The sequence below is a fragment of the Bemisia tabaci genome, chromosome 6 (assembly GCF_918797505.1).
Source record: "Bemisia tabaci chromosome 6, PGI_BMITA_v3".
Taxonomy (NCBI): Eukaryota; Metazoa; Arthropoda; class Insecta; order Hemiptera; family Aleyrodidae; genus Bemisia; species Bemisia tabaci.
In genome coordinates, this window is record NC_092798.1 from 15,779,142 (window position 1) to 15,806,517 (window position 27,376).

Genomic DNA, 27,376 nt, shown 5'->3' on the forward strand with positions numbered 1-27,376 from the left:
ATAACATAAATTAATTAAATCTACAGGAAATACGAAGTCCACAAATCAGATGCACGAAGTTCTTTTTGATGCCAATCTTTTGCACATGGTTCCAACTAGCATAAATCCGGAGGCGGATCCAGCAATTTGGCAACACCGGATTTCCTCCATTTAAACATATGCTAAATAATCGATTTTTGTCATAGCATCTGGCCCCTCCAAACATCGATTCACTTTCATAGGCTTAAATGGAGGAAATCCGGTGTTGCCAAATTGCTGGATCCGCCGATAAATACGTCAAAATGAGTGGAACTTAGGATATTACGGGAACCATTAGAATTGGGACAGGTAAACTACTCGCGTGAATATAATTACGAAAGAGCGATGAGGCGAGTAATACTGACCCCGGTTTAACTTCCGGCTCCCTGCCGCTCGGAATCGTTACTTGTTACCGGTAACGTGTAACTTTATGCAACACACCGTTGGGACTTCGTGAGCGCCGCTGCGAGAAAGAGGAAGCTGCTTCGGGACCGAGGATGCAGTTGCCAGCTATTATACGACCACCAGCGGACTGATTATCGAAATTGATGGACAAAGCTATAGACGAAGGAGCCATAGGGAGTATGGAGCGAGCCTATTGGTTGAAATGGGTGGTTCCTTTGGACAAAAGGAGAAAATTATAGACTAACTGTCGGGTCTCTTGTGGGTTGCCGTTAGTTAGTCCATTGCGACCACCCGATTTCACCATCCCTCCATATCCATTTTGTCTTCTTTGTCTACTGCTTTGTCTATTAATTTCAATAATCGACCCGTTGAGCAGCGGGCTGATTATTGAAATTGATGGACAATGCTATAGACGAAGAAGCCATAGGGAGTATAGAGCGATCCTCTTGGTTGAAATGGGTGGTTCCTTTAGACAAATAAGGGTGAAAATGATAAACTAACTGTCGGGTCTCTTGTGGGTTGCCGTTAGTTAGTCTATTACCTACCTCCTTTGTCCATTAAAATTTAAAATCACCCGCTTCCACCAATGGGATCTCCATATCTCTTTTGTCTCCTTTGTCTATAACTTTGTCTATCAATTTCAGTGGCGTGGCGTGCTTTGCGATACACCGATGTTCTGCCATTTAAACCTATGGTAAAGAATCGATTACTAAGGTGCTCGCTGCGAACACCCTGATTATCGATCTTTTTCCATAGGTTTAAATGGCAGAACAATCGATAGATCGCAAGGCACGCCACGCCACTGATCAATTGGACGTATTTCTATCAAACGGAACTATGTGCATTCACACATGGGCCCTGAGACCCATAAGAATATGTTCATAACAGGGCTCACGTCATAATGCACATAGTTCCGTTTGATAGAAATACGTCCAATTTCAATAATCGGTCCGCAGTTTCGATTGCATGCAAGCAGGGATGTCGTATGCTGCCGTGCTGAGGCAGAACGCAGAGGCGCGTCGTGCTGTGCGATTTATCGATTGATACGCCACTCAAGCCTACAAAAAAAGATCGAATATCAGGGTGTTCGCAACGGACACCTTTACAATCGATTCTTTACCATAGCTTCAATGAGATATCGATAATCGATCATTCACGCCACGGCATTGGAAGAACGCAGTATGAACATCCAGACGTTGCCATGGGTCCTTCGATAAAAAAATTATTTACCGGGGAAAATGTTCACATTTTTCTTCCAATTTTTCGGACATTTTCCCCCGCAATTTAAACGGAGTAATCCGAAAAATTCGAGGTAAAATAAGGACGACTTTCCTCAAAAATACATGCTTTATCCAGAGACGTTTGGCGACTCTCGGGTGTTCATACGGCGTCATTCCTCGGCACGGCAGTGTGAGATAGAAGCACTTCAATGAGGTTTTAGCTTTTTTTAAAGAGGCATTTCTGCCTGCACCATCTGAACGACGAGACATCGTGACGAGTTTTCTGGGATTTAGGCATTTCCTGACTTTTCGATGACTTCTTTAGATTTTTGTGCATAAAATTCCTTGACCTTTCAATGTTTTTTTCTTTCACCTCATCTTGATTTTTGATAAAAATTCTACTCCACCAAGAGGGTCTCGCGAGCAAAGGAGGACACTCCATCAAGGGAGGTCTTAGAGACTTTCTCAGCTTCAATCAGGGGCGGATCCAGCAATTTGGCAACAACGGATTCCCTCTATTTAAACCAATGTTAAATAATCGATTCTTGGAGGGGCCAGGTGCCCTCCAAAAATCGATATACATCGCCATGGGTTTAAATGGAGAAAAACAGTGTTGCCAGTTTGCTGGTTCCGCTAATGGCTTCAATAGAGGGTTCGGAGAGACTTCATTAGTTCCAAGAAGAGAGTCTGAAGGGCTTTTCTGAGAAAATGTTGACAAGATGGATTATCTCAGGAGTCATTTTGAGCTGCTTTTACAAAACCATTGATTGACATATATTTCATGACTTATGAATTACTTTATTTTTTGTATTTTGTTCTAATAAGACGCAATTTGATATTTAGGAAGACTCCTCCCATTTTACACGGAGGGCCAAGAAGATTTCAGGGGACCCACAGTCCCACACCCACGCCTCCCGGCTACCCTACTTCCGCCTTTGTGACAGGATGATCTAATCTGCTAAAACACACGTGCTCAAAGATAATGCCACTCTAGCTAGCTGCTAGTTAACTCGACGCTGATTTGAGTTTGATACAGCTCAGAGCAGAGCAAATTACCTGTCCCATATCTCGCATGCGCTTCATTAAGATGCAGTCCCGGACGACTCGTGTCATTATTCACCTCGGGTGCCCGATGAAAGTGATAAAAACGGCGGCCAAAAGCAGCGGTAACGCACATCAGCGCTGTCGTGCTCAGGAAAAACGCCGTATCAACCCTCAGGCGTTGCCGAATTTCCTTCGATAAAACACGAATTTCCTGGTAAATTTGTGAGTAGTTTCCTTCCAATGGAGATGCTGCATGTGTGAGGAATTTGCAATTTGACTGTTGATTCTACTGTAAAAGTTCGCGAGAAACACGATGGTGCCACTGGTTTCTCTGCTGAAATCAACTCCCCAGCTCAAAAAAAGCTCTCAAGCTGAGGCCAAAATGGAGGGGATATCCCGCGCTATCCTGAGAGTCCACCTCTACATCAAAACTAACTCTCCATGCAAAGATATGGAGCGAATACATTGAAAGGGCTGCCACTTTACTTGGGGACTCTAAAACTGAATACACGGCATCACTGCTAATGTATTTGCTCCCTATCTTTGCATGGAGAATTTGTCTTGATGTAGAGGTGGACTCTCAGAATAGCCATTTTGGCCTCACTTTGAGAACTTTTTTTGAGCTTGGGAGTTGATTTCAGTGAAAACCAGTGGCACCATCGTGTTTCTCGCGAACTTTTACGTAAGAATCAACAGTCAAATCGCAAATGCCTCACACATGCAACATCTCAATTGTTCAGATAATTTTGTTCGCAGTTTCAGCTAAAGCTCCTGAAAATTTCAAGGACAAATCTTCTTAACGTCCGACATGAATAAAGATTTTATCGAAGGAAATTTGGCAACTCTCGAATGTTCTTACGGCGTTTTTCCTCAGCACGGCAGAGCGGGGACGGGGCCCAAAACGAGCGCCCATTCATAGAGCGTGCGGCCTGCACGGCCCCATTTTGGCCTACTTGGGCCTCCGTCTGTGTCTGCGATGCACCATTCGACCCCCCCCCCCCTCTCCTATTCTATTCGCGACACTGGATTCCCAATGGGCAGATTGGGGACTCCCGAGGGGAAGGGGGTGGGGTTGAGGGGGCTCTCGCATGGCGCGAAGTTCCCGTACTTCTCACGTTCCACCTGATTCCTCGATACCACGGTCCATTTCCGTGTGAGTTCCGACCACAAAGCTACGCTGCCAGGGTTGTCGGTTGAACTTGGCCTCCGGAAGTGGAGAATCGAACACTTCCGAGCGTCTCCTGAGAAATCTCCCGGCACTTGAAGACATCGCGGGTGTGAAATTAAAGTGGTGCGTACCCGAGATTCATTAAGCTGTCACATGATCGAACTTAGTGCATTGGCTCCAAATAGAGAATTTGCAGGTGTTTGAAATTCGATGAATTTCGTGTTCCAGTGGAAACTACTGAGTGAACTGAACACGAAGATACCCATGGCTCATGAATTGAACTATTATTGAAGACGATATGACAAAATGATCTAATCTACTGAAATGCATGTGTTTAAATGGGAAATGCCGCCAGATGACGTCACTAGGCGGTGCAGTTTTTCACTTTTAAATCTATTTTTATACTGTTTTCCTCAACAGAAAAAATTATGAAAAATAATGTGAAATCACACTGAAAAAAAAAGTAGCTTGGATCAAGCATGATATAATTCTTGAATTTGCCGCAAAGAATTTTCTTTATCTTGCTTTAAGCTGGCTTTTTATTGATTCAAGAAAAATAATGCTTGGGTTAAGCAAAAAAGTAGCTTATATTAACCAGCAAAATTCTTGATTTAAGAAGAAATACTTCTTGGCGGCAAATTTAAGATTCTTTTTTTTCCAGTGCAGCTCTTTAAGCGCTTTCAGATGAAGCAATAAAAAATTTGCATGCAAATTCTCCATTACTTTCAAACTGTCTTAATAACAGGAAATGTTCGTACACAAAACCCTAAAACATGAGCGCATGAGTCAGCATTTCATAGTACTTTCAGCGGTTGACTGGCTATTTGAGAGGCCGCAGGACAGATAGTCATTCGGAGGGCGTTCTTGGGCGGAGGGGGGGGGGGGGTTGTTCAGGTGTTCCAAGGGTGGAGAGGTGCATGCAGGGTGGTGCTATAGGGCAAGGGAGCATCACGAAAAGTCTCGCGCTGATAAAAATATTTGTGTTCTTGCGTTGACTTTGGTTAATATAGGAAGTGAAACACGAACCAAAAAAAATGTTGTGTTGATTTTGGTACAGATTGCGGTGTATTTGGCGTAGAAAACAATAGCCTGTGTCACACTATCAAAATACTCCATCAAAATGTCAAGGTCAAGTGCTATGATTGGTCCAAGTCATCGAATAAGCCAATTACAACACCTGACCTTGATATTTTGATGTGACACAAGCTAATGGAGAGTGGGAAAGTGCATTCCTCACCACTCGTTTTTTATTAAATTTATAGAAAAGAAATATTTTAGAATTCTAAGAATTCTTGAAAGTAGAATTTCTAGAGATTTCACACAAGAAAACTAGCTGGCATTCTCTCTTGAAATTATCAACCGAAGGCTGGGGTTATTCTGTGTTTTACTTCCTGTCCTAACCAAAATTTTGTGTTGAAATTTCTGTGTGTTCTTTCGTCGGGCAACAATCTACTCCATGGTTGGTTTTGAGTCGCCTTTCGTAGTATGCAATGACCGGTGCATCGCCCAGGGACTTTAACGCACAGGAAGAAAAGTGAGGGCAAAAAGGTGCGCGCTTATGGTGTCTTGTTTCTTTGCAAAAACGAATCGATAAACATTCGATTATTATAATCGGTCACCTCTCGTATTATGTATTGCCTTGCGCATTGTCCAGAGACTTAAACGCGCTGCAAGGAAAGTAAGGAAAGAAAAAATTGTCATCGGCCGAACGATAAACATTCGATTATTATAATCGGTCACCTCTCGTATTATGTATTGTCCAGAGACTTAAACGCACTGCAAGGAAAGTAAAAAAAGAAAAAAAATTGTCATCGACCGAACGATAAACATTCGATTATTATAATCGGTCACCTCTCGTATTATGTATTGTCTTCCGCATTGTCCAGAGACTTAAACGCACTGCAAGGAAAGTAAGAAAAGAAAAAATTGTCATCGGCCGAACGATAAACGTTCGTTTATTATAATCGGTCACCTCTCGTATTATGTATTGTCCAGAGACTTAAACGCACTGCAAGGAAAGTAAAAAAAGAAAAAAAATTATTGTCATCGGCCGAACGGTACACATTCGATTATCATAATCGGTCACCTCTCGTATTATATATTGCCTTGCGCATTGTCAAGAGACTTAAACGCACTGCAAGGAAAGTAAGAAAAGAAAAAAAATCGTCATCGGTCGAATGTTGACACGACATTTCGTTACCCTCTGGCCAAAATATCACAAGCGCCATGTGGCGTTTCAGAATTTTCCGCCTCCATTTTATTTTTTCACACAGAAATTGTTGGTTGAATCTGTTTGAAAATTTCACCGAATTTTATCGGCAGCGCAAAGAAAATTCAGTGAAAGTTTCGGACAGCTTCTTTGAACGATTTCCCTGTAAAGAAAGAAAATGGCGGCGGAAATTTTGAAACGTCGCATGGCGCTTGTGATACCTCGGCCGGGAGGTGACGATTTTTCCTTGGCGTAAGAAATCTTGACAATTACATCTGACCAGCGGACTGATTATTGAAATTGATGTACAAAGCTATAGACAAAGAAGACATCGGGCGGGAGTATGGAGCGATCCTATTGGTTGACGTGGGTGGTTCCTATAGACAAAGGGAGAAAATGATAGACTAACTGTCGGGTCTCTCGTGGGTTGCCGTTAGTTAGTCTATTACCTTCTTCCTTTGTCCATTGCAACCAATCGCTTCCACCAATAGGATCTCTCCATATCTCTTTTGTCTCCTTTGTCTATAGCTTTGTCTATCAATTTCAATAATCGGCCCGCTGAATCAATAAGACTTTCTTATTCTTTTCGGACTAACCCGTTAAAAATATGCATAGAGTATAGGCCACTTGGACGATAAGATCGGGAGACGTAACCGCTTTTCAAAATCCCCGTCGAAATCGTCAAGTTGCTCACGCAACGCGCGCGCGGTCCCACCGACCCGACCGAGCGGGACCCGAAAACGGGGCGCAACTCCGCCGTGCTGAGGAAGAACGCCGTATGAACACTCGAGAGTTGCCAAATTTCCCTTGATAAAACGTGTATTTTGGACGACATTCATGCGCATTTTTCTTTGAAATTTTCAAATATTGTAGATCAAATTGCGTACCAAACTGTCTGACAATTTCGGGGAAAAACATTCACAATTTTCCGAATGATTTTGGTTTCTATCGAAGGAAACATCGAAGGTAAATGAACTTCCGAAGGTAAATGAACTTCCGAAGGTAAAGGAGTAAATTGCGTACAAAGTTGTCTGAAAATGTTGGAGAAAAATATTCACGATGGAGATGTTGCATGTGTGAGGAATTTGCGATTTGACTATTGATTCTCATGTAAAAGTTCGCGAGAAACACGAAGGTGCCACTGGTTTTCTCTGAAATCAACTCCCAAGCTCAAAAAAAGCTCTCAAGTTGAGGCCAGAATGGAGGGGATATCCCACGCTATCCTGAGAGTCCACCTCTACATCGAGACAAACTCTCCATGCAAAGATAGGGAGCAAATACATTGAAGGGGCTGCCACTTTATTTGGGGACTCTAAAACTGAAAGCACGGCAACCCTGCTAATGTATTTGCTCCCTATCTTTGCATGGAGAGTTTGTCTCGATGTAGAGGTGGACTCTCAGGATAGCGTGGGATATCCCCTCCATTTTGGCCTCAACTTGAGAGCTTTTTTTGAGCTTGGGAGTTGATTTCAGAGAAAACCAGTGGCGTCATCGTGTTTCTCGCGAACTTTTACATAAGAATCAACAGTCAAATCGCAAATTCCTCACACATGCGACATCTCCATTTTCCCATTAAATTCTTTCTTATCGAAGGAAACTTGGCAACGTCTGAAGGCTCATACGGCGTTCTTCCTTAGCACGGCAGAACTACTCGTCGCTTGCGTAACCCTTCTGGAAAGCTCGTCTCCCCGCTCGAGCTCACACGAAAGCTGCGTGAGGCACGACGAAAATCGAGGGTATCCAAATCGAGGGAACCATCTCCATAGTGACACGAGCCCTGTCAACGCGCACTCTTACGGGTCTCAGGGACCAAGTCATGGTGGAGATAGTTGGTTTTGGTTTGGAAACGTCCACTTATTCCCCACACGAACGCAAATCACGCAGCTCGTTCGATTGGGTCGTGGGACATCGGTGATCGCTATTGCTGATGGTTTGAAGTTTGACGAACTGAGGTGGTGATGGATGATTGGTTTTATTTCGGCTTATATCATAAGTGTGGTTTCGTGATAGGTGTTGATGTAAGGGTCATAAACACGATCTATTGACGGGTTTGATGTGGCGTCATGTGCTGAAAGCGAAATCACGTCGGTGAGATCAGCGATCATAGAGTCGAAACTATGAGCACCTCGACGGTGAAACTGCAAAAACGCGTTTCTCGCTTTGCGACGGCGACGCTCCGGACCTTCCGTCATAATGCGTTATTTTAATGGAAAGTTTTCTAACGTCACTTCTAGGAACTTTTAGACTTTGCAAATTGTGTGTTAATTTACTATTTAGGTTGTCAACATATTCCGATACATTTTTACTTCACATTTTTCCAGCTCTCAAAAAGTCCATTTTTCAATTTTTTTAACCCTTTTTCCCTATCTTCTTCTATATCGACATTAATTTTAATTACTGAACTTGCAACTGATAGCTACATAGATTATAGCCAGCCAATCACGCGTTTGTCTCCCACCCGTGACGTCAGCAAGACTATATAAGCGTGGGTTGCCCTAAAATCTAGGTCTGTCTCAATCACAACGTCTGTAATCTTATTCCATCTCTCTGAACTCTTGTGATTTTTCTGAACATCTAGACCCGTGGAACGTACACGTACACTCTCAATCTCTCTCTCGCGCCCTTCAATAATTTTGTGCCCTTTCTAGCGATATTACGTTTTTCTATTAAAGTGTTTTCTTTTCCGAACTGTTGTGTAATATTTGTGCTCAAATTTTCCGATAATAATATAATCGAATCTAACTCGAGAAAACTCAGTGTCATGACACGTTCGTTTTCGGTTGAGCCCTTATAGTCACACAGTTAAGACGTTTTTGCTAATCTGAGGCACATCATAAAGACATGAAACATATTCGCAGCAGTACCCGTACTGTCTCCCAGCCGCAAAAGCTGGTTACACATCGCTACGCAGAGTGCGAAAATAGTTATTTACTCTAATCTTGGAACCCTTGAAATCAGGATCAATTTTGGACTGACACAACCGCATCTGACCAACAGCGTCGAAAAGATCTAGAATGCCGTCGAAAACGAAGAAGTGGTAATTCTAGACTAGACGTCGATAGGAAAAGTAAGCTCGAACGAAATTAGGTGATGCGTGATCCAGTTGATCATGAGTTACGTAAAAATCGTCAAAGCGTTCTTCCATCGCTGATAACTCTTCAGACTTGACATGAAGAGAAAACTCAGGCTCTCTTCAAAATGTGGAGAGGTGAAGTTCTAAACTTAAGTACGCCTCTCGCCCTCAGACCGAGAATTAAGGTCAATTAAATGTGAACTTTTCCTTTTTCATGCATATTATTATATTTTAATCAATTAATCGTGTACGTTGTGGTTGTGGTGTCGTGAGAAGTATTGTTGTATTCAGTCATATTTTAGAGCAGGCGGTAAGTGAATATGCGTATGGTGAATTTTTAACGGCACTGTTTTTGCAGCAAGTTGAGGAGTATTCTTCTTACTGCAAAGAGACGCCCTGGCATGTTAAAAATCGTGTAAATGAGCTAAAAAAATAATGATGATTACTCACCGATGCACATGATTATAACCTGGAAACAGATTATCAGGAGTGAGGTGGGTGCACAACGACTGGTCATGGCCAAGAGGCCCCTCAATCGGATCCGTAGCAATTAGTTGTCACTGAAACAAAAAACAAAAAATAAGACTCTAAATTAGAATTTTTGTAAACGGAGAAAAACAGTGAAATGAGTGTTCATGCAAATACTTAGATTGGTAAAAAAATATAAAAAAGACTTTATTCCCTATTTGAAAACTGCGTTAAGACCGCCATATTCGAAAGGGACAGCATCAGAAACTTCGCGCTAAACTTCGATTTTAGAAACTCAGAAGTGATGAAATTATGCCACATTGAAGTCAAGATGAAGACTGTAAGACAACATGCTCGGAAAAAATTCAGAAAATTTTGAAAAAAAACGATTTTTGAGATTAGACAAATTTCCTTCGAAAATTTTGACGGTTATTTTTGAGAAAAACCATACGCGTCGTTCTAAATTTTTGCAGATTACCTGGTCTCGGTTGTTCTTCTTCTCTATGTATCCTGACTTGGTTTTTTTTCCTCATCCGGGACAAAGTGGTTTTCCCGTGTTTGGCTTTTTTCTTCTTTGAAAAGAAAAATTAGTTTTACTTCAAAAGCTGTTAATTCCGGCAAAATTTTTGAATCTTGTATTTGATTGGTTGTTTGACATACAGTAGGTATATATAATTCGACTTTATTACCCAAACTTTTGGCAAGGTCCGCAATATTCGAGAAAAGCGGAGCATCAGCGTAAAATATCAGCGAGAAAAGTCATTCTCAACGACATATAAATCCTTTTCGAGAGCGTCGAACACAAACTGAGGTCCGAGCAGAATTATCATCGTCCAATGAGCCTTGGGAAAATTTGATTCCCACCGCATGGAAGGCAAGGACTGATTTGAGTCGATAAGTGAATCCCCAAAACACCGAGCCGGAGCGTGCATTGACCGCGGCTGAAATTATTTCGCCTCAATTTTGGCTAGCGCTTTATGCTGCCGTGCTAAGGAAGAACGTCGTATGAACATTCGAGAGTTGCCAAATTTCCTTCCATAAAATGTGCATTTTTGAGGAAAGTTAAGAATATCTTTCTTCGATATTTTCAGAATCTTTCTGTAGAATTGTGAACTAAATTATCTGAAAAATTGGGAGGAAAATATTCTTAAATTTACCAGGAAATTCGCGTTTTATGAAAGGAAATTCGGCAACGCCTGAAGGACCATACGACTTTTTCCTTAGCACGACAGTATGAGTGGCGCCCTTGAACCGAGTTGGGTGCAATTACGAGGAAAACTACCGCTGGAATTGCAGCGCGCATTTCGTAATCGTCGTAATCCAGCCACCCGCACTAATGTCAGCGGCGCACAATGGATCGAGTGAGTTGAGTGGGGGAGGTCTGACAAAATTTGGAAAATTTAAAAGCTCATAACTCCGTTCATACAAAATTTTGAGGCTTTCAGTGACTCCATTGGTTTCCGCGTAAAATTTCCGTCTAGGTGCACCCCTTAAAGTTTAAAATATGACGAATTAAACATCAAAATTTGCAGTTTTGGTTGAACATTTCATGTCAGACCTCTCTGATTGACTCGACCCACTGTGCGGCGCAGTGTTTGAGCTGGCGGGATGCACAACGACAGAGCTGTCACATTTTTGAACGGACGCGCAGATACGCTCTTGATAACGGCAAGCTCTCTAAAGCATTAAGGCATGGGCGGAATTGGGACTTTTCGTGGGGGCAGGGCGGAAGGAAACTTCGTCAGAGGAGTTTAAGCAGACCAGAGTTGCCACAGAATGTAGAAAATGAAATTCCCCGACATTTCCCTGATTTCCCTAGCACATTTTGGTGAAATTCCCTGACACTTATATAAATGCCAGATGGTAAAAAGACATATACAAGGGCCCACGAACGATGATCCCTGAGCCGCGGTATTTCTTGCAAACACTGGCAACAGCGACACCCCGGCCCGAACCGATTCTCGAGTTCGGGACAATGCCGAGCCGAGCCACAATCGAACCCTAATTACTTACGCGTAATTTACAATTTCACCCTCCCGCTAGAAAAAACCAAAATTTGTTGAGAGTTGTGTAACATATTTTTAGCAAGTGTTTCGTTACTCTCCTTTAAAACACGAGTAAAAAGAGGCCTCGTTTATAAAAATCGGTAAAATAGCAGCAAAGTTACAGTTCGAGATACGATGTTATAAATAAAAATTGGACTTCGCTTCAAAAAGGAAAAAGAAGGAAAAAATAAAAATTGTATATAACAATTATGTATGATTTAGCTCAGAATTTTACGAGCAATCCAACCATGTAATGGACGAAGAGATTGGGGCAAAATTACAAGAAATTGATCTTTTACGAAAGGGCTTCCTATGAAGAATTTTGACCTGAAGATAGGGGTAGAATAGCAGCAGTCCGCATACAATAGCTTTTCGCGTTCACAATACCCGGTCTCGTCGATGTGCGTGCTCGACCCTGCAGCGTTGTCATTTACATGGTCCATGCGTTTATTCGCCCGATTTTTCAGGGATCATCGTTCGTGGGCCCTAGTATAATTAGAAATAGTTTTCAGGCAAAATTTGTCTTTCGAAATGTCAAGCCCATTTTGAAAAGCAAATAAAGGTGACGTGATGATTTTTCCCTGACATTTTCGTCATTTTTCCTGACATTTCCCAGGTTTCACTGACTTTTTAAAATTCCCTGACATTTCCCGACATTCCCTAACTGTGGCAACCTTGCCTGTAGAGGTGGACTCATGGGATTCTCTCCAAGGGGGGTTTCGGGGATTTCCTTAGCGCTAAAGGGGTTCATGGGAGATTTTGAAAAATCGAGTCGGTTCAGTAGCAATTTTGGGCTGTTCTGACCAACGAATTGATCGAATTGACATTTCAAAGGTGCAAAATAAAGCACATTTCTTCTCCAGCAAAATCCCTCATATTTCTCGGGAGGAGCCAAGTAAATTCGGGGGGGGGGGGGGCACGCCACCCCATACTGGTTCTGCCCACGACTTTAGGGCCGTATTCATAGTTGTTATTTAAACAGATCATTTCCTTAGGGACGACCTGTATGGTTTGCATTGTAATTGAGGGAGGTTTGAGGCCACCGTAAACATATCATCCCTAAAAGCAAACAATTTTTATGAAACTCGAGTACAATTCGATGGTTGCACAATCAATGCTAGATCTTAACAATGGATTACAATGATTCGCGACTCCGGCAAATACAAAATGCAGAAGAAAATATGCTGCAGATTTTGAAAATTTTAAGGTAGATCCCTTTATCTTAAAAATTTCCAAAATTATTAGATTTTTTTCCTAGCTGCTTTGTGTTGCTTGCAGTAAAAAAGCACTAAAATCCGTAGTAGGAACCTACTTCCACAGTTTGACAGTTGCACTGTACTCAAGTTCCGCGAGAGTTGTTCGTCCAAATTTCGTATTTTTTGCGGTGATAAATCATTAAAAACCCCTGGTGACGATCTATTCCTGAAATGTGCTGCCGAAATTTACCCAAATTTCTTAAAAATTGTACTTTTTTTATCCTACATTAGCGATACAATACGCCGATTGTGACAAAAACCACCCAATTCATTTTTCGCCCACTTCACCATGACGCATCACGGTGGTTTTAACGATTATAGGATCGAATTTTTCGAAGCAACAGCGCAAATCACCGTTCTTATTCGGGCAATCGTTTATTTCAATTAAGAGTTTCCAATTATTCCAGGCCACTTAGCGCGGGCCCCACGTTTAGCCCGGCGCGGCGACTGCAAGTCAAGCTCCGGTAATTCCGGGCTCGTGTCGGCAGAAAATGACGTCGCACAGCACGAGGGCCCGAGGGGGGGGGGCGAGGGGGAGCCGAGGGGGCGAAGGGGACCTCTTTACGAGAACTGATAATTTGCCCACGAGTCGCGCGCCCGAGTGCCAGAAGCGCGGGAAATTTTTAGGAAGAGAGAATTAGAAGAAAATCTGATGCGCGAGTTCCAACTTGCGGCTGGATCCTAAGTCCAACAATCTAATTTTTTCGCAGAATTTTGGGAGAAACGCGACAGTGCCACTGGTTTTATCTGAATTCAATTCCCGCGCTCAGAATGGAGTCTTGCCATGACTGTGCGATGTAAACTGCCGTACTGAGGAAAATGCCGTATGAACAAACACGGAAAAAAAGTAGCTTGGATCTAGAGTCCAAACTCTTGAAAACGATGACAAGAAAAAATACTCATGATTCAATCGAATTTTCGCTTAAATCAAAAGGAAATCCGCTCAAATTAAGAAGCTTGATTGGTTCTTGATTTAAGCAAAAATCCGATTGAATCAAGAGTATTTTTTATTTATTTATTTTATTTATAATTCATGTACATAAATGCCACACGTTGTGGCTATAATACTTGTCAACCCCACCCCCCATAAATATTACACATTAATATAATATAGGTACGTAAGAACACAGGAAAGCATTAAGAATATTACAAAATTTTACAAAATAAAATAAAAGGTATAGTAAATTACAGTTAAATATTATTAAAAAAATCATTTAAAGAGTAAAAAGCCTTGCCAACTAGTAAGGCTTTTAGACCAGCCATAAACTCTCTTACTTCCCATTTCTGAAGAGCTTTTCTCAGGTTCAAGGGAAGGTTGTTGAACAGTCTGATGGCAGTATGAGACACAGACTGTTCAGCAACCTTCAGGCGAACAATTTCATAGTTGACGAAAGGGTTTCTCATGTTCTTTATCATGTCCTTACGAATCAGGCCGGTGTCAATGGCAAATTTTAGGCTGACTAGAATAAAAATAGATGGAAGAGTTAAAAGTTGGTACTTTATGAATAAGGGTTTACAGTTTACAGTTACAGGGTTTTTCTTGTTAATGTTTTTAAGAGTATGGAATTTAGATCCAAGCGGTTTTTTTCCAGTGTTCGGGAGTTGTCAAATTTCCTCCGGTAAAATGATTTTTGTTGAGGAAACTGATGAAAATTTGTCCTTGAAATTTTCTGGAAAAGGTAAAATTGCGAAAACAATTTGACAAGCAAAAATACTCTTGATTCAATCGGACTTTTTCTTGAATCGAGAGCCAAGCCTCTCAGTCTAAGCGGATTGCTTTTAGATTCAAGCAAAAATCCGATTGAATCAAGAGTATTTTTCTTGTCAAATTTGAGAAAACGGACTCCCGATCCAAGAGACTTTTTTCCGGTGCAGACCCACACTGAACAGATGTCCAAAATCGGATGAATTTCATTTTTCAATTTGCAGCCGTATACGTCATCTGAGGACGTCTTCTTGTGACACGTGACGTTGACAACTAAGAAAGAAGAGTGACAACGATGACTAGGGGAATTTTAGCAGCACGACGAAGCGTGGAGTATCCACCGATGACGTTGCAGCGGCAATAAATCATCCAACAATCAGCTCACTTCCAACTTCCACTCTGACACTCCGATCATTGGATGTCGCTCAAACCTGTCAACTCGCTCGCGATTTCAAAGATCCAGTGGCGTGGCGTGAATTGCGATGTATCGATTGTTGTGCCATTTAAACCTATGGTAAAGAATCGATTATTAAGGTGTTCGCTGCGAACACCCTGATTATCGATCCTTTGCCATAGCTTCAAATGGGGATATATCGATACATCACAAAACACGCCACGCCACTGCAAAGACCATGTACGGGGGGGGGGGGGGGGGCTATCAAGTTTCATATGACAGATGACTCCCTTGCAATTCCTGAAGAGTGTTGACAACCAGACAGTAAAGCCCCCCCCCCCCCCCCCCCCTACCGTTGTGTTTCTTCTTCTTTCACTTTTTTTATTTTTTATTTAAGGCTACGTTTTTCTCTACACTCCATGTAATAGTAGGGTAAATGGATGGATTTTGGACCCAGGTAGAGTTTAGATCGCACGCGCCAAGGGTGCAAAAAATCCTCGATCTGGCGGGCAACTAATAGCGTAAAATTGGGGAAGGGGCAGCTGGATCGCACCAACATGATTTTTTACGGATTTTTGACTTTTGAATCCAAAAATGACCTTGCTTTCATTCTATCCTTCACGGATTTTGGGGCAAATCTGAATTTTCCCCACCTGAGATGGTTTTTTTTTATTAAAACACCAGAAATGACTAATTACCATTTACTTAAATAGGAATCATAAAAAGGAAGGAATCCAGCAATCCTCGATCCACAGAAAGATATAATTGATTTATTGACTAGAGTAATCTGTACAAATTTTAAGAGACTTCTATATTTTTTTATGAACTACATGATCAATAAAGCAGCAATTTCACGTCTGAAATTATTAGCCAGAGCGAGTAGAATCCATACTATTTATAAGCATTAGGACACTATTAACTTCAGAAAAAAGCTCGACTCTTGGGGAAAATTCCAATTTTTCCGGGGCAAACCGAGCTGATTCGAGGTCATTCTCGGAATCGGAGCTAAAAATCCACCAAGAATCAATTCTGAACTTTTTGGCAAACCAACCCGTGTTGACTAGTGTCATTCATACGGGAAAAAGTACTGATCTTCAAACTTATCTATTGCCTCGCCGGCCAGGTTGGCCTAGTGATCAGCGCGTCTGACTCTAGGTCAATAAGTCTCGGGTTCGAATCCCGGTGGTGGCGTCTAATTTTCACGGAATTGACGAGTAGATCTGCTGAAACAGATTCTTCTCGGCCCTAATCCTGGAAATTGGAAAAGCCTGGAGCATGGAGATCCCACGATGTCTACGGACACTAAAACATTGACTAAAGTTGGCTGAAGGTGCTAGACAGAAAGCCATTAAACCAGCAGGAACAAAGGGAAAAAAAAAAAAAAAAAAAAAAAAAAAAAAAAAAAAAAAAAAAAAACTTTGCCTCCCCGAACGAACTGCTTACATAGGAAACACACGGTCTCCATAATGGACGTATTTATGTTAAAAGGAACTATGTTACATGTAAATCTTATGGACGTAGTTTCTTTAACATATATAAATAATATAAATCCATAGTTCCAACAGTTTTGATCTTCAAACTTGTCTTTCGCCTCTCCCGAACACACTGCTCATATAGGAAACGCGAGGTCTCCAAAATGGACGTAGGTATTTATGTAAGAAGGAACTATGCTGCACGTTAATCCTATGCACACAGTTCCTTTTAGCATAAAACACGTTCAAATAACTGTCAAAAGGAATTATGCTGCACGTTAATCCCATGCACATAGTTCCTTTTAGCATAAACACGTTCAAATAACTGTCTCCAAACACGGCCCTTTCTTGGAACCTAACCTAAGAATTGTTACAGCACACGAGCGTCACCAACTGTCAAGTTACTCAAAATTCACGGACGGTTACAGGTACATATTACGAGTTTCACCGTCACAAGGCGCTGATCATGACTTCAGCGCTCTCTCTTCGGCCGCCGCCGCTCCTGGTCGATAGTCAAACTTTCGAAAGGAGGCGCGGACTTTTTTTTTGAATAGAGGACCGTGCAAAAAACTCCCACTCTCTTGGTTTTAGCGGAGGAAACGGCGTGAATCTGCACCTCATGTCTTTGTGTCGTTCATGCGGCTCCGCGTACAACTGCCAATTCACGAGGCAAACATCCAGTTCCGGGTGACGCCATGCGCGAATTAGTGAGTTTCGCACCAGTTTTTCGCTTATCCGTTGAGTTTCTCACTGAGAAAAATACCTGGGAGGCCTTGAACTTTCTTCACATGAGGCTCGGTGGGAGATGATTTTGGAGATTCGGCGGTTCATCTTCACTGAAAAAAAAATCTCGGTGTATTTACTAAGAAAAGGGTAAAATTACCAAGAATTCAGGGTTCTATTTGATCCCAGTTTTTTCTTGCTAAAATGACCATTTATGGAATTGGTAATTTTACCGAGAGATCTCGGTAAAATTAGTGAACTTTCTCGGTAATTTTACTGGACCTTGGTAAAAACGCCAATATTTTGTATCGACTGTGGTAGGAGTACCGAGATAAAATGGCAATTGGTTACCGGGAATTGATTACCAATAAAAGTGGTATTCTTACCTGAAAAAAATTGTAAAAATACCGGTTTTTAGGTAAGCTTACCAGTCTGTCTTGGTAAAATTACCAATAATTAGTAAAAAAAGTGAGATGGTAAAGGTACCAACGGACCTTGGTAAAAACGCCGAGAATTTTTTTTCAGTGTTGATAGCAGCCACACTTGTGCCTTCTTCTGATGATAGCTAGCGAGGCGCCATCAAGGAGAGCAGAACCGATTGATCCATCTACAAAGGTGTTTTTTTAGAGAACACGTACGCACTAAAGCTGCCGTTTCATCAAGAAAAACAAAAGCGAAAAATTTCATGAAAAAACATAGCTTAGATTGGAGAAATAATTGTCTTCTTTCGTTCTTCTTTTTACTGGAATTTGTTGTGTTTGGGGGAGGGGGAAGGGGAGGAGAGAGGGGGGAGGGGGAGGGGGTTAAAGAAAACACTTGTGAGTACAAGGCTTCGTTAGTTTAACATAAGACTTTTTATTTCTCATTATTTAAAGAAAAGTAACTTTTGTCTTTGAAAGTAACTTGTGGAGGGGGATCATACGGGGGATCATACGGTGTAATCTGCCCGATGATTTGTGGGAGGATCGATTCCGATGGCGATTTGGAGTCGCAGAGCGCTCTAGTGCGCTGAGGTAGCGGCTTGATATGTAAGTACTTTGTCTTCCGATGATACGTCTGATTCTCGACGCATTTGAAAAGGAAAAAAGGGAAAAAAACTTCATTTGACTACAATCTTAAATAACAATCTTTCAATCCGAAAAAGTCTGTACACCGTCACAGTCACAGTCTGTTGTAAAAGTCTGTAATTTTCCTTAGAATAAAAGAAAATACGTTTTCCCTCCTTAAATTTGAAATATGCTTGTAGGCATTCTTGTCAGTGCTTGATAACATTGCCTATTAGACCCTTTGAGAATGACATGCACCAAGAAAATGTCAAAACATTGAAAACTATCGCCTTCGATTAGTTTTTTTCGGGTTTTGCACGTATTTCCCTACGAGATGGATCGTTTTTGACCTGCATGATCGATGGGCTTTTGGAAAAACGAAAGCTGATAATTTTCCTCAACGAAATTTGGCAACGGTGCAGCGAGTAATTGCCTACGTAACACAAGGCGCACGCGCGACTGAGGTGGATCGGTGCACCCGATTAATTACAAATACACAATCCGGTAGCGCGCGCATCTAGCGATGCGATGCGATGACAACGGGATGAGATAAGATGCGATGAGATGAGCGCACGGTTGCGTAAACGGCGCGGCGCTGCCCGGGAAAATGGGGCAAAAGACGACGCAGGCGGAAAAGAGTCGCCGCGAAAATTGAGGGCGAAAGGTCGCGGATACGCCAGGGTGATGTAAACATAAGAATACTGAAGGGATTGGAGAAGGAAATCCAGCTTTAGGAGCATTTATAGCGAAACGTATGGTGAACAAACTGATTTTGGACTTAGGTGGATGAGATAAACTTTTGAATCAAGATAATATAAGTCCAGATCAGGGGTGTAGAAAATGTGGAAAAGTCCCTAAAATGTGGAAGGAAGGCACATTTTGAGGGGCTAAGAGTCGAAAATTACAGGAAAACAGAAAAAAAGGTAATCCTTTTTTTCAGATTGATGGGAAATTTTGAGGAAAACTGCCCCTTAGAGGAAACGATGCCCCTTATTCGATCTTCGTTAGATGCTGCGCTGAGACTAATGTGAATGATACAACTATATCAACGCTCAAGATACCCAAATTGCCTAATCTCTAATTGAAGGAAATCTTGCTTCGTAGTTTCCATCGTGTCGACTCGATTGAGATTTGCAATAATGCATTTAGCATTTTCAAAGCATCAAAGGTACTCTCGTCTGATGACAGTTCAGCACGTTAGTAATAGACGTCCTCAAAGCATTAGGCTAAGATGATCCCGGAGAGTAACTTGTGTGCGTGAATCAAATTTCCTGCATTTTATGAAATTCTCCGGGAATGTTCGATTTCAATGAGGTTTTTAACGAAATTGAAATCCCTAACGTGTTTTTTTTTTTGGTTTTGTTTTTTGGTTGTTTTTTCCGTCACTTAGAGCCCTAGGCCGGCTCATGAAACATATGGATGGACGGACAAAAACGCCTGGCAATGAATACAACATAAAGTTTCGCCGTGAATACGACTTCCCAGAGAGCCTAGGGTCCAGTCTTAAAGCTCGATGAGCATCATCAAATGGAGAAGTTGCATGTGTGAGGAATTTGCGATTTGACTGGTGATTCTTATGAAAAGTTCGCGAGAATCACGATGGTGCCACTGGTTTCCTCTGAAATCAACTCCCAAGCTCAAAAAAAAGCTCTCAAGTTGAGGCCAAAATGGAGGGGATGTCCCACCCTACCCTGAGAGTCCACGTCTACATTAAGAAAAACTCTCCATGCAAAGATAGGGAGCGAACACATTGACAGGTCACCTTATTTGGGGACTCTAAAACTGGAATCACGGCAACCCTGTCAATGTATTTGCTCACTATCTTTGCATGGAGAGTTTGTCTTGATGTGGTAGTGAACTCTGAGGATGGCGTGGGATAACCCCTCCATTTTGGCCTCAACTTGAGAGCTTTTTTTGAGCTTGGGAGTTGATTTCAGAGAAAACCAGTGGCACAATCGTGTTTCTCGCGAACTTTTACATACAAATTAACAGTCAAATTGGAAATTCCTCACACATGCAACATCTCCATTACTTCTTAATATAGGTACTCTACCCCGCTCCCCGCATCGTCCGCCATTTTTGGGTCTTAAGGGCTCCATTCACCCTCAGATGGCTGAGCCAATCAGAGGTGGTAACACCAGTGGCCATACTCTCTTAATATAGACGCTATTAGTGCCACGTCACAGTCGGTATCGATTGTATCGAACTGGATCCAAACAATCAAACATAACCTCATCTTGACACCCTCCCAGAATTTCACTGTCAAAAGCCAAGAAACTGGAGTGGCATAGGAGTGGCCTAAATCATGGTGGCCCTCGTGGGTATTTTCACCTTTCTGAAACTGCTTTATCCCGTCAACTTAACAATGCGGGAACGTTCCGCGATTAAAAGAGCTGTCTCTAACACAACTTTTTTCTCAAACTGGGCGAACTATCTCTGAAATTCTTTGGTTTCATATTGAATAGTAAGGTTATGTTTGATTGTTTGGATCCAGTTCGATACAATCGATACCGACTGTGACGTGGCACTAATAGAGTCTATAGGTGCTCTACCGCTACACTAGGGTGATGACGATAACGATGACGTGTAGCTGGCGGTGGTGTCCATGGTGCTGCGCTGGGCGCCGGGCGTCGCCACCGGTCGCGCCTGGGTGATTGGTGTCGCTATGAGTTGGCAGCCGAGAGCACTTTCTCCTCTCGCCCGGAGTACGACTCCGGCGATGGCGATGGACACGAGACCCAGGCCCAGACGTCCAACACCGACACCGGACAGGGGACACGGGACATCGGACATCACACATGCGTGCGCCTTGTCGCCTCGCGTTTGCCCGCTTCAAAAGTGATTTCGCGACGCGACGCGCACTGCGGACGGTCCGCCGAAATTCCGATCGTGACGGTCTTGTTCTTGTCGCACGAGCCGAAGACGATGCGCCGAGATCGATGGAAACTGGATCCGATCGAATCGAACTTGAATAGAGTCCCTTTATAGAGAGAGTTGAGACAAGGCGGCTTATGGATGTCACAAACGGGAAAAAAGATTACACAAATAGGACTTTTTTTGTAATCTTTGATCATCCCATTCCCGAATTCCTGTCTCCGTTGGCTCCATAGCTCCTCGCCGTACCCCTGCCATGCTTCGTAGAGACCCTTTAGAGAGAGTTGAGACAACGCAGCTTGTGGATGTCACAAACGGGAAAAAAGGTTACACAAATAGGACTTTTTTTGTAATCTTTGATCATCCCATTCCCGAATTCCTGTCTCCGGTTCCTCTCTCATTCCATTTGCTCCTCGCCGTACCCCACCGGGCTTTGTAGAGTCCCTTATAGACAGAGTTGAGACAACGCGGCTTATGGATGTCACAAACGGGGAAAAAGATTACACAAATAGGACTTTTTTGGTAATCTTTGATCATCCCATTCCCGAATTCCTGTCTCCGTTTCCTCTCTCATTCCATTTGCTCCTCGCCGTACCCCACCGTGCTTTGTAGAGTCCCTTATAGACAGAGTTGAGACAACGCGGCTTATGGGTGTCACAAACGGGGAAAAAGATTACACAAATAGGACTTTTTTTGTAATCTTTGATCATCCCATTCCCGAATTCCTGTCTCCGTTCACTCTCTCATTCCATTTGTTCCTATACCCCCCATTCCCCGGTCAATTCCAGTTTATAATCTTTGCAATTGGTGAAAATGTAATTTTATTCCCGTTTGTGACACTAAAGGCCTAAATTACGGGACTCGATCAGAAATGGATTCGCACTGCCATTACTCTCAGTATGCGCTCAGTTCCTTTTGATTTAATGTCAAATCCCGCTTTTCCATTTTCTCAGAAGGAACTATATCCACTTTTAGTATATTGTTTCTTATCCGGCTCACCACGAGCGCACCCCATCTTTCTACTTCCACATAGTTCCTTTTAGCATAAATGCGTTCAATTCCGAGTTATCCCCTTTGAAGTTTCGACTCACTATCTCCCAATTGACCACTAGACAAGGCACGAATTCAAGCGTTCTGATACATGTTTCCTAGTCAGAATTTCACGTAGAGCACGATTCGCACAACGAAAATTACTTAAACCAACTCCCAACGAAGATATTAACGTTTTTATTTCACATTGGTTACGAGGAATTTGAACTGCACGCTCACAAGAAACTCAAAGCTCTACGTGAGTCAAATCGCGCACTACAGCGGTTTCAGCAAGCTTCTCGGTCGAGCAATGTTCATGTCCCACCATGTGTTGTTCAAACTATAAGTAATTTGCTATTGCTGAGCCAAAGCGTGAAGATTGAGGTTGCCAGATTTGTAAATCGTAGAGACTGTCATGATAACGTTTAGCGAGCGATGTGAATCACGTAGAGCATTGAGTTTTCATGAGCGGGTGGTTTGAATTCACGCATCAAGAATCATTAAATACGAGGGGCGTTCAATAAGTAAGTATCCCCCCTCTCTAAAATCAATAGGAATGGACCAATTTGAAAAACTTGGGCTCAAATCTTCCTTAGGATATTTTGAGTTCAACAAAACAAACTGCAACAAAATCGGACCATGTGCGGCCGAACGCGAGCCGTTTGAACGCGCCGAGGTGCACGCCGCTCCCGCCAAATCCGCGGAGATTTGAAGTCCGCGACAAGAGGAGAGCTTCTCTGCCAACGCTTCAGTCGTTCATCACTGACGAAAATCAAAGAAGTTTTTGTAGAATATACCTCACCTCTCCACATAACCAGCTCGATCCAAGCAGGTCTGATACTGATTGTGAGACTAAGAGAACAGCTTTTGGATACCACGCGTGTTGAAATCTTTCAACTGGCTGGGGATGAAAGTGTTGACGGCTTGTTTGACCTCTTCCACTGATTCAAAATGAACTCCCCCGAGTTCAGATTTCAGAAAGGAGAATAAATGGTGGTCTGGTTTGCCATTTATCACCATATCTAAAATCTGAAATCGGGGGAGTTCATTTTGAATCAGTGGAAGAGGTCAAACAAGCCGTCAACACTTTCATCCCCAGCCAGTTGAAAGATTTCAACACGCGTGGTATCCAAAAGCTGTTCTCTTAGTCTCACAATCAGTATCAGACCTGCTTGGATCGAGCTGGTTATGTGGAGAGGTGAGGTATATTCTACAAAAACTTCTTTGATTTTCGTCAGTGATGAACGACTGAAGCGTTGGCAGAGAAGCTCTCCTCTTGTCGCGGACTTCAAATCTCCGCGGATTTGGCGGGAGCGGCGTGCACCTCGGCGCGTTCAAACGGCTCGCGTTCGGCCGCACATGGTCCGATTTTGTTGCAATTTGTTTTGTTGAACTCAAAATATCCTAAGGAAGATTTTGAGCCCAAGTTTTTCAAAATTGGTCCATTCCTATTGATTTTAGAGAGGGGGGATACTTACTTATTGAACGCCCCTCGTATCTTCGTAAGGAGTTAATGTCGGTAATTTTCGTCGTGTGCATCGTTTTTTTCGTGAAATTTTGGTTAAGGTACATGTATCAGAATGCTGGAATTTGTACCTTATCTAGTGGTCCATTGTAAACCACCTCTTTGATACCCGACTTAGCAGCTCCCATTTGCAATGAGGAGCTTCCTCTTCGAAACGACCACTTTGACCCAATGTACTGTTTGGTGTCCCAGTGACAGAGGCCGAAGAACCAGAGCGGTCGGTGTGAGCCTGTCGGCGGATATAGGCTCCCGATCGGCGCGGCCGTTCCGGGCGGGGGCGTCGCCACCGCGACGGACGGACGGACGGAGGGAGGCGGCGGCGAGCCTGAAAACCGCGAACGGCTAATTGACCTCAAAATCGGAGGATGCCACAGGGCGGCGGGGCTTTAATTGTTGCGTTAAATCCTCTAATTAGAGGCTAATAAGAAAGATACGCTCGCACAGGAGCGCGTACACAGTGCACACACACAATGGAAAATTTGTGTCAGAGCTGCGACATCCGTCGCATCGGCCCCGGCCCGAGTTCACACGAACCGGAACGAGGGCCGCCGACGCAGACCCGATGCCAGATTTAACCATATATGACGAGATAAATTTTCGCAGCCCGAATATTACGTAAAAGAAACACAAAATAGGTACAGGCCTCAAGGCTAAAAATAACGAAGTTTAAAACATACTACGGTTTAACCATAAAAAGTTTAAAACCATAAAAGTTTAACCATATGAGGACTTATATGTAACAATAGCGAATTTGAAAAATTACCTTTTCGAAACACATTCAAAAAACTGTTTTGGCATCGAGAAAATTTTGAGAAAATACTTGAGATGTGATATTCGACATCTATACATTATGCCAGAGCCAAACATAATTATTCAATTTTTGTGTGAACAAAACAGTTTTTTAAGCGTGTTTCTAAAAGGTAATTTTTTACATCCGCCATTGTTACATATAAGGTCTCATATATATAATACAGCCTATTTTTCAAAACAATATAAATTGAACATGAAATTGCAGAATAAACGATTAATAACCCGCAACGACCTTATGATTAAAGTATCAATCTATAAAGAAGAAGAAAGATTTGATACATTAACGGTTTCGACATTAAAAATAAGAGTGACAATGGTTGCACAGTTTGCTGTACAGGTTCTACTGATTAGAAAAAAACCGAAACGAGTAAACCTAACTTTTATACAAAAATAGGAGGTGGGAAAAATTTGCGGAAAAAAACCCTGTTTTGCGACGTGGTCGAGGAGATCACTGCAGATCTGGTATATTACCGTGTTGGTCTTATCGTGGTAATGCTCTGATCACAACATGGAACCGCGTTGATAACATGTTAAATAAAACTGAGATGTTAAACATGAGATGGTTAATAAAACTTGCGTTCAGAAAATTGTTAGCACTGCCTTTTCTCGGCGCTGCAGCGGTGCAGGTCATAAAACACCCTTATTTCAGGCAAGACTCACTGGAAAAAAACACATTGGATCTAGAGTCCAGACTCTTAAAAACATCGACAAGGAAAAATACTCTTGATTCAATAGGATTTTTGCTTAAATCAAGAACCAAGCCTCTTAATTTGAGCGGATTCCCTTTAAATTTAAGCAAAAAACTGATTGAATCAAGAGCATTTTTTCTTCTCAATGTTTTCAAGAGTCTGGACTCTAGATCCAGAGTTTTTTTTCCAGTGCTTCATTGAAAAAAAAGAAGAAAAAAAAAAAAAAAACTACGGCCATGCTAGCTGTACTTACGTGCTATATAGACATACCGACCGCGTTCCGGGCTCAGAGGCCGGAAGTTCCGAGCGTAGCACCCGGAGCAATCGAAGCTACGGCTCCGGTACTCGGAATTTTCGGCCTCTGAGACCCGAACGGACGATACGTCAAACTGGATTGCATTTTGCAAAAAGGAACCACTAGCATTGCAATGTTGCTAAGATTGTGCAACTTCATTTGTCTTGGAGGAAAACCCCGATTATCCATTAATAGTTTCTATTTTACTCGCTAAAAACTGTAAATTTAAGACAAAAATTACCATCTAAATTTCATAGTTTTCACGATTTCCGCAATTTTATTGCAAAAGATGAAGTTGCACAATCTTAGCATCATTGCAATGCTAGTGGTTCCTTTTTGCAAAATGCAATCCAACTAGCCCGTAACTTTTTTTTCTGTGTACGAACGAGTAGGAGGTTCAATAGCATCTAGAACCAGAACCGTGAGTAGGGCGATGCTATGGAGCCCATAGATTCGCAGCGGGCCCGTTTATTTGTGCGTCGTCATACGAGGACGGTGCGGAGCGCGAATGGACGCGAGATGCTCTCGTTTCCCGGACCGGAGTAGTGAATTGGAAATGGAGAGACCTCCGCACTGGCCAAATCCAAATCCACGCACGAATAAATTGTGACACAGCACCAGCAGCACCGCTGCCGCCGCGACATGCTTCCAGCCGTCGTCTTCTAGAGTCCCTTTATACCCAGAGTTAAGACAACTCACTTTTGGTTGGGCTGAAAGTGGCCTAAAAAAAAATCCAATTCTGATTGGTTCTCGCTCATGGAGGCCGAAACGAGTGCACCAAGATGGCGGTACCTCGAATGTGAACAAGAATAATGAAAATATTACCTAATTGTGGTTTATCAAGAGTAAATTGTTATTTCCTTCGGTCCAAAATGAAAATAGATTAAGAAATTATTCACAAACCAATCTCATTTTCTTTTTAATTGATCAATTTGTTGATGTTGTTGTTTTTGTGTGACAGACATCGCAGGATTCCTGATCCTTATCCCTCAATATCGTTCGTTTGGGTGCACTCGTTTCGGCCTCCATGGCCAGCCAAGGCCGGCTGCCAGTCAGCTGATAATCGAGTTGTCTTAACTCTGGGTATAAAGGGACTCTATCGTCTTCAGCTCTCAGTTTCACTTCCCGATTGTCAATGCGTCCATTCCCGTTTTCCGCGGTGTCAACTTTCGGGATCGCCGCGGAATCGTTTCAGCTAGCTGATTGACTATCGAATTTGATCGGAGATTGATCGGTAGCGACAAAGCGATAGACAAAGGAGACATAGGGAGAGCTATCCTATTGGTGAAATGGGTAGTTCTGATAGACTGAGAAAGAAAATGATAAACTAACCATAGAATCTCTCGTGGATTGCCGGTAGTTAGTCTATTGCCTACTTTCCTTAGTCCATTGCAAAGCGATAGACAAAGGAGACCCAAGGAGTATGGAGCGATCCTATGGATTGAAATGGGTAGTTACAATAGACAGAGAAATAAAATGATAAACTATCTATAGGGTCTCTCGTGGGTTGCCGGGAGTTAGTCTATTACCTACTTTCTTAGTCCATTGCAACCACCCGCTTCCACCAATGGGATCCCTTTATATCCTTTTTGTCCTCTTTGTCTATAGCTTTGTCTATCAATGTCAATAATCAGCTCGAGTTAGGGATAAAAATGAAAGTCATGCAGCTCTAAATGAGGAAGAAGGGTGCGAATAAACTTGTACAACTCTGCCGTGCTAAGGAAGAACGCCGTATGAGCCTTCAGATGTTGCCATATTTTCTTCAATAAGTCAAATTTACAGGGAAAATTGGACGTATTTCTGTCAAACGGAACTATGTGTATTAAGACATGAGCCCTGAAACCCATAAGATTACATGTATAACAGGGCTCACGTCATAATGTACATAGTTCCGTTTGATAGAAATAC

At 42.4% G+C, this 27,376-nt stretch overlaps 1 protein-coding gene across 2 annotated transcripts in view; it reads right to left on the minus strand.

Moving 5' to 3' along the window:
• Window positions 1-27,376, minus strand: part of LOC109036788 (uncharacterized) — a 125,423-nt gene that overhangs the window by 21,878 nt on the left and 76,169 nt on the right. For both annotated transcript variants that reach the window (XM_019051162.2, XM_019051161.2), the window contains one exon: window positions 9,588-9,697. In XM_019051162.2, the coding sequence (XP_018906707.2) occupies window positions 9,588-9,654 (67 nt within the window). In that variant the 5' untranslated portion in view covers window positions 9,655-9,697. The remainder of the gene's footprint in view (window positions 1-9,587; window positions 9,698-27,376) is intronic.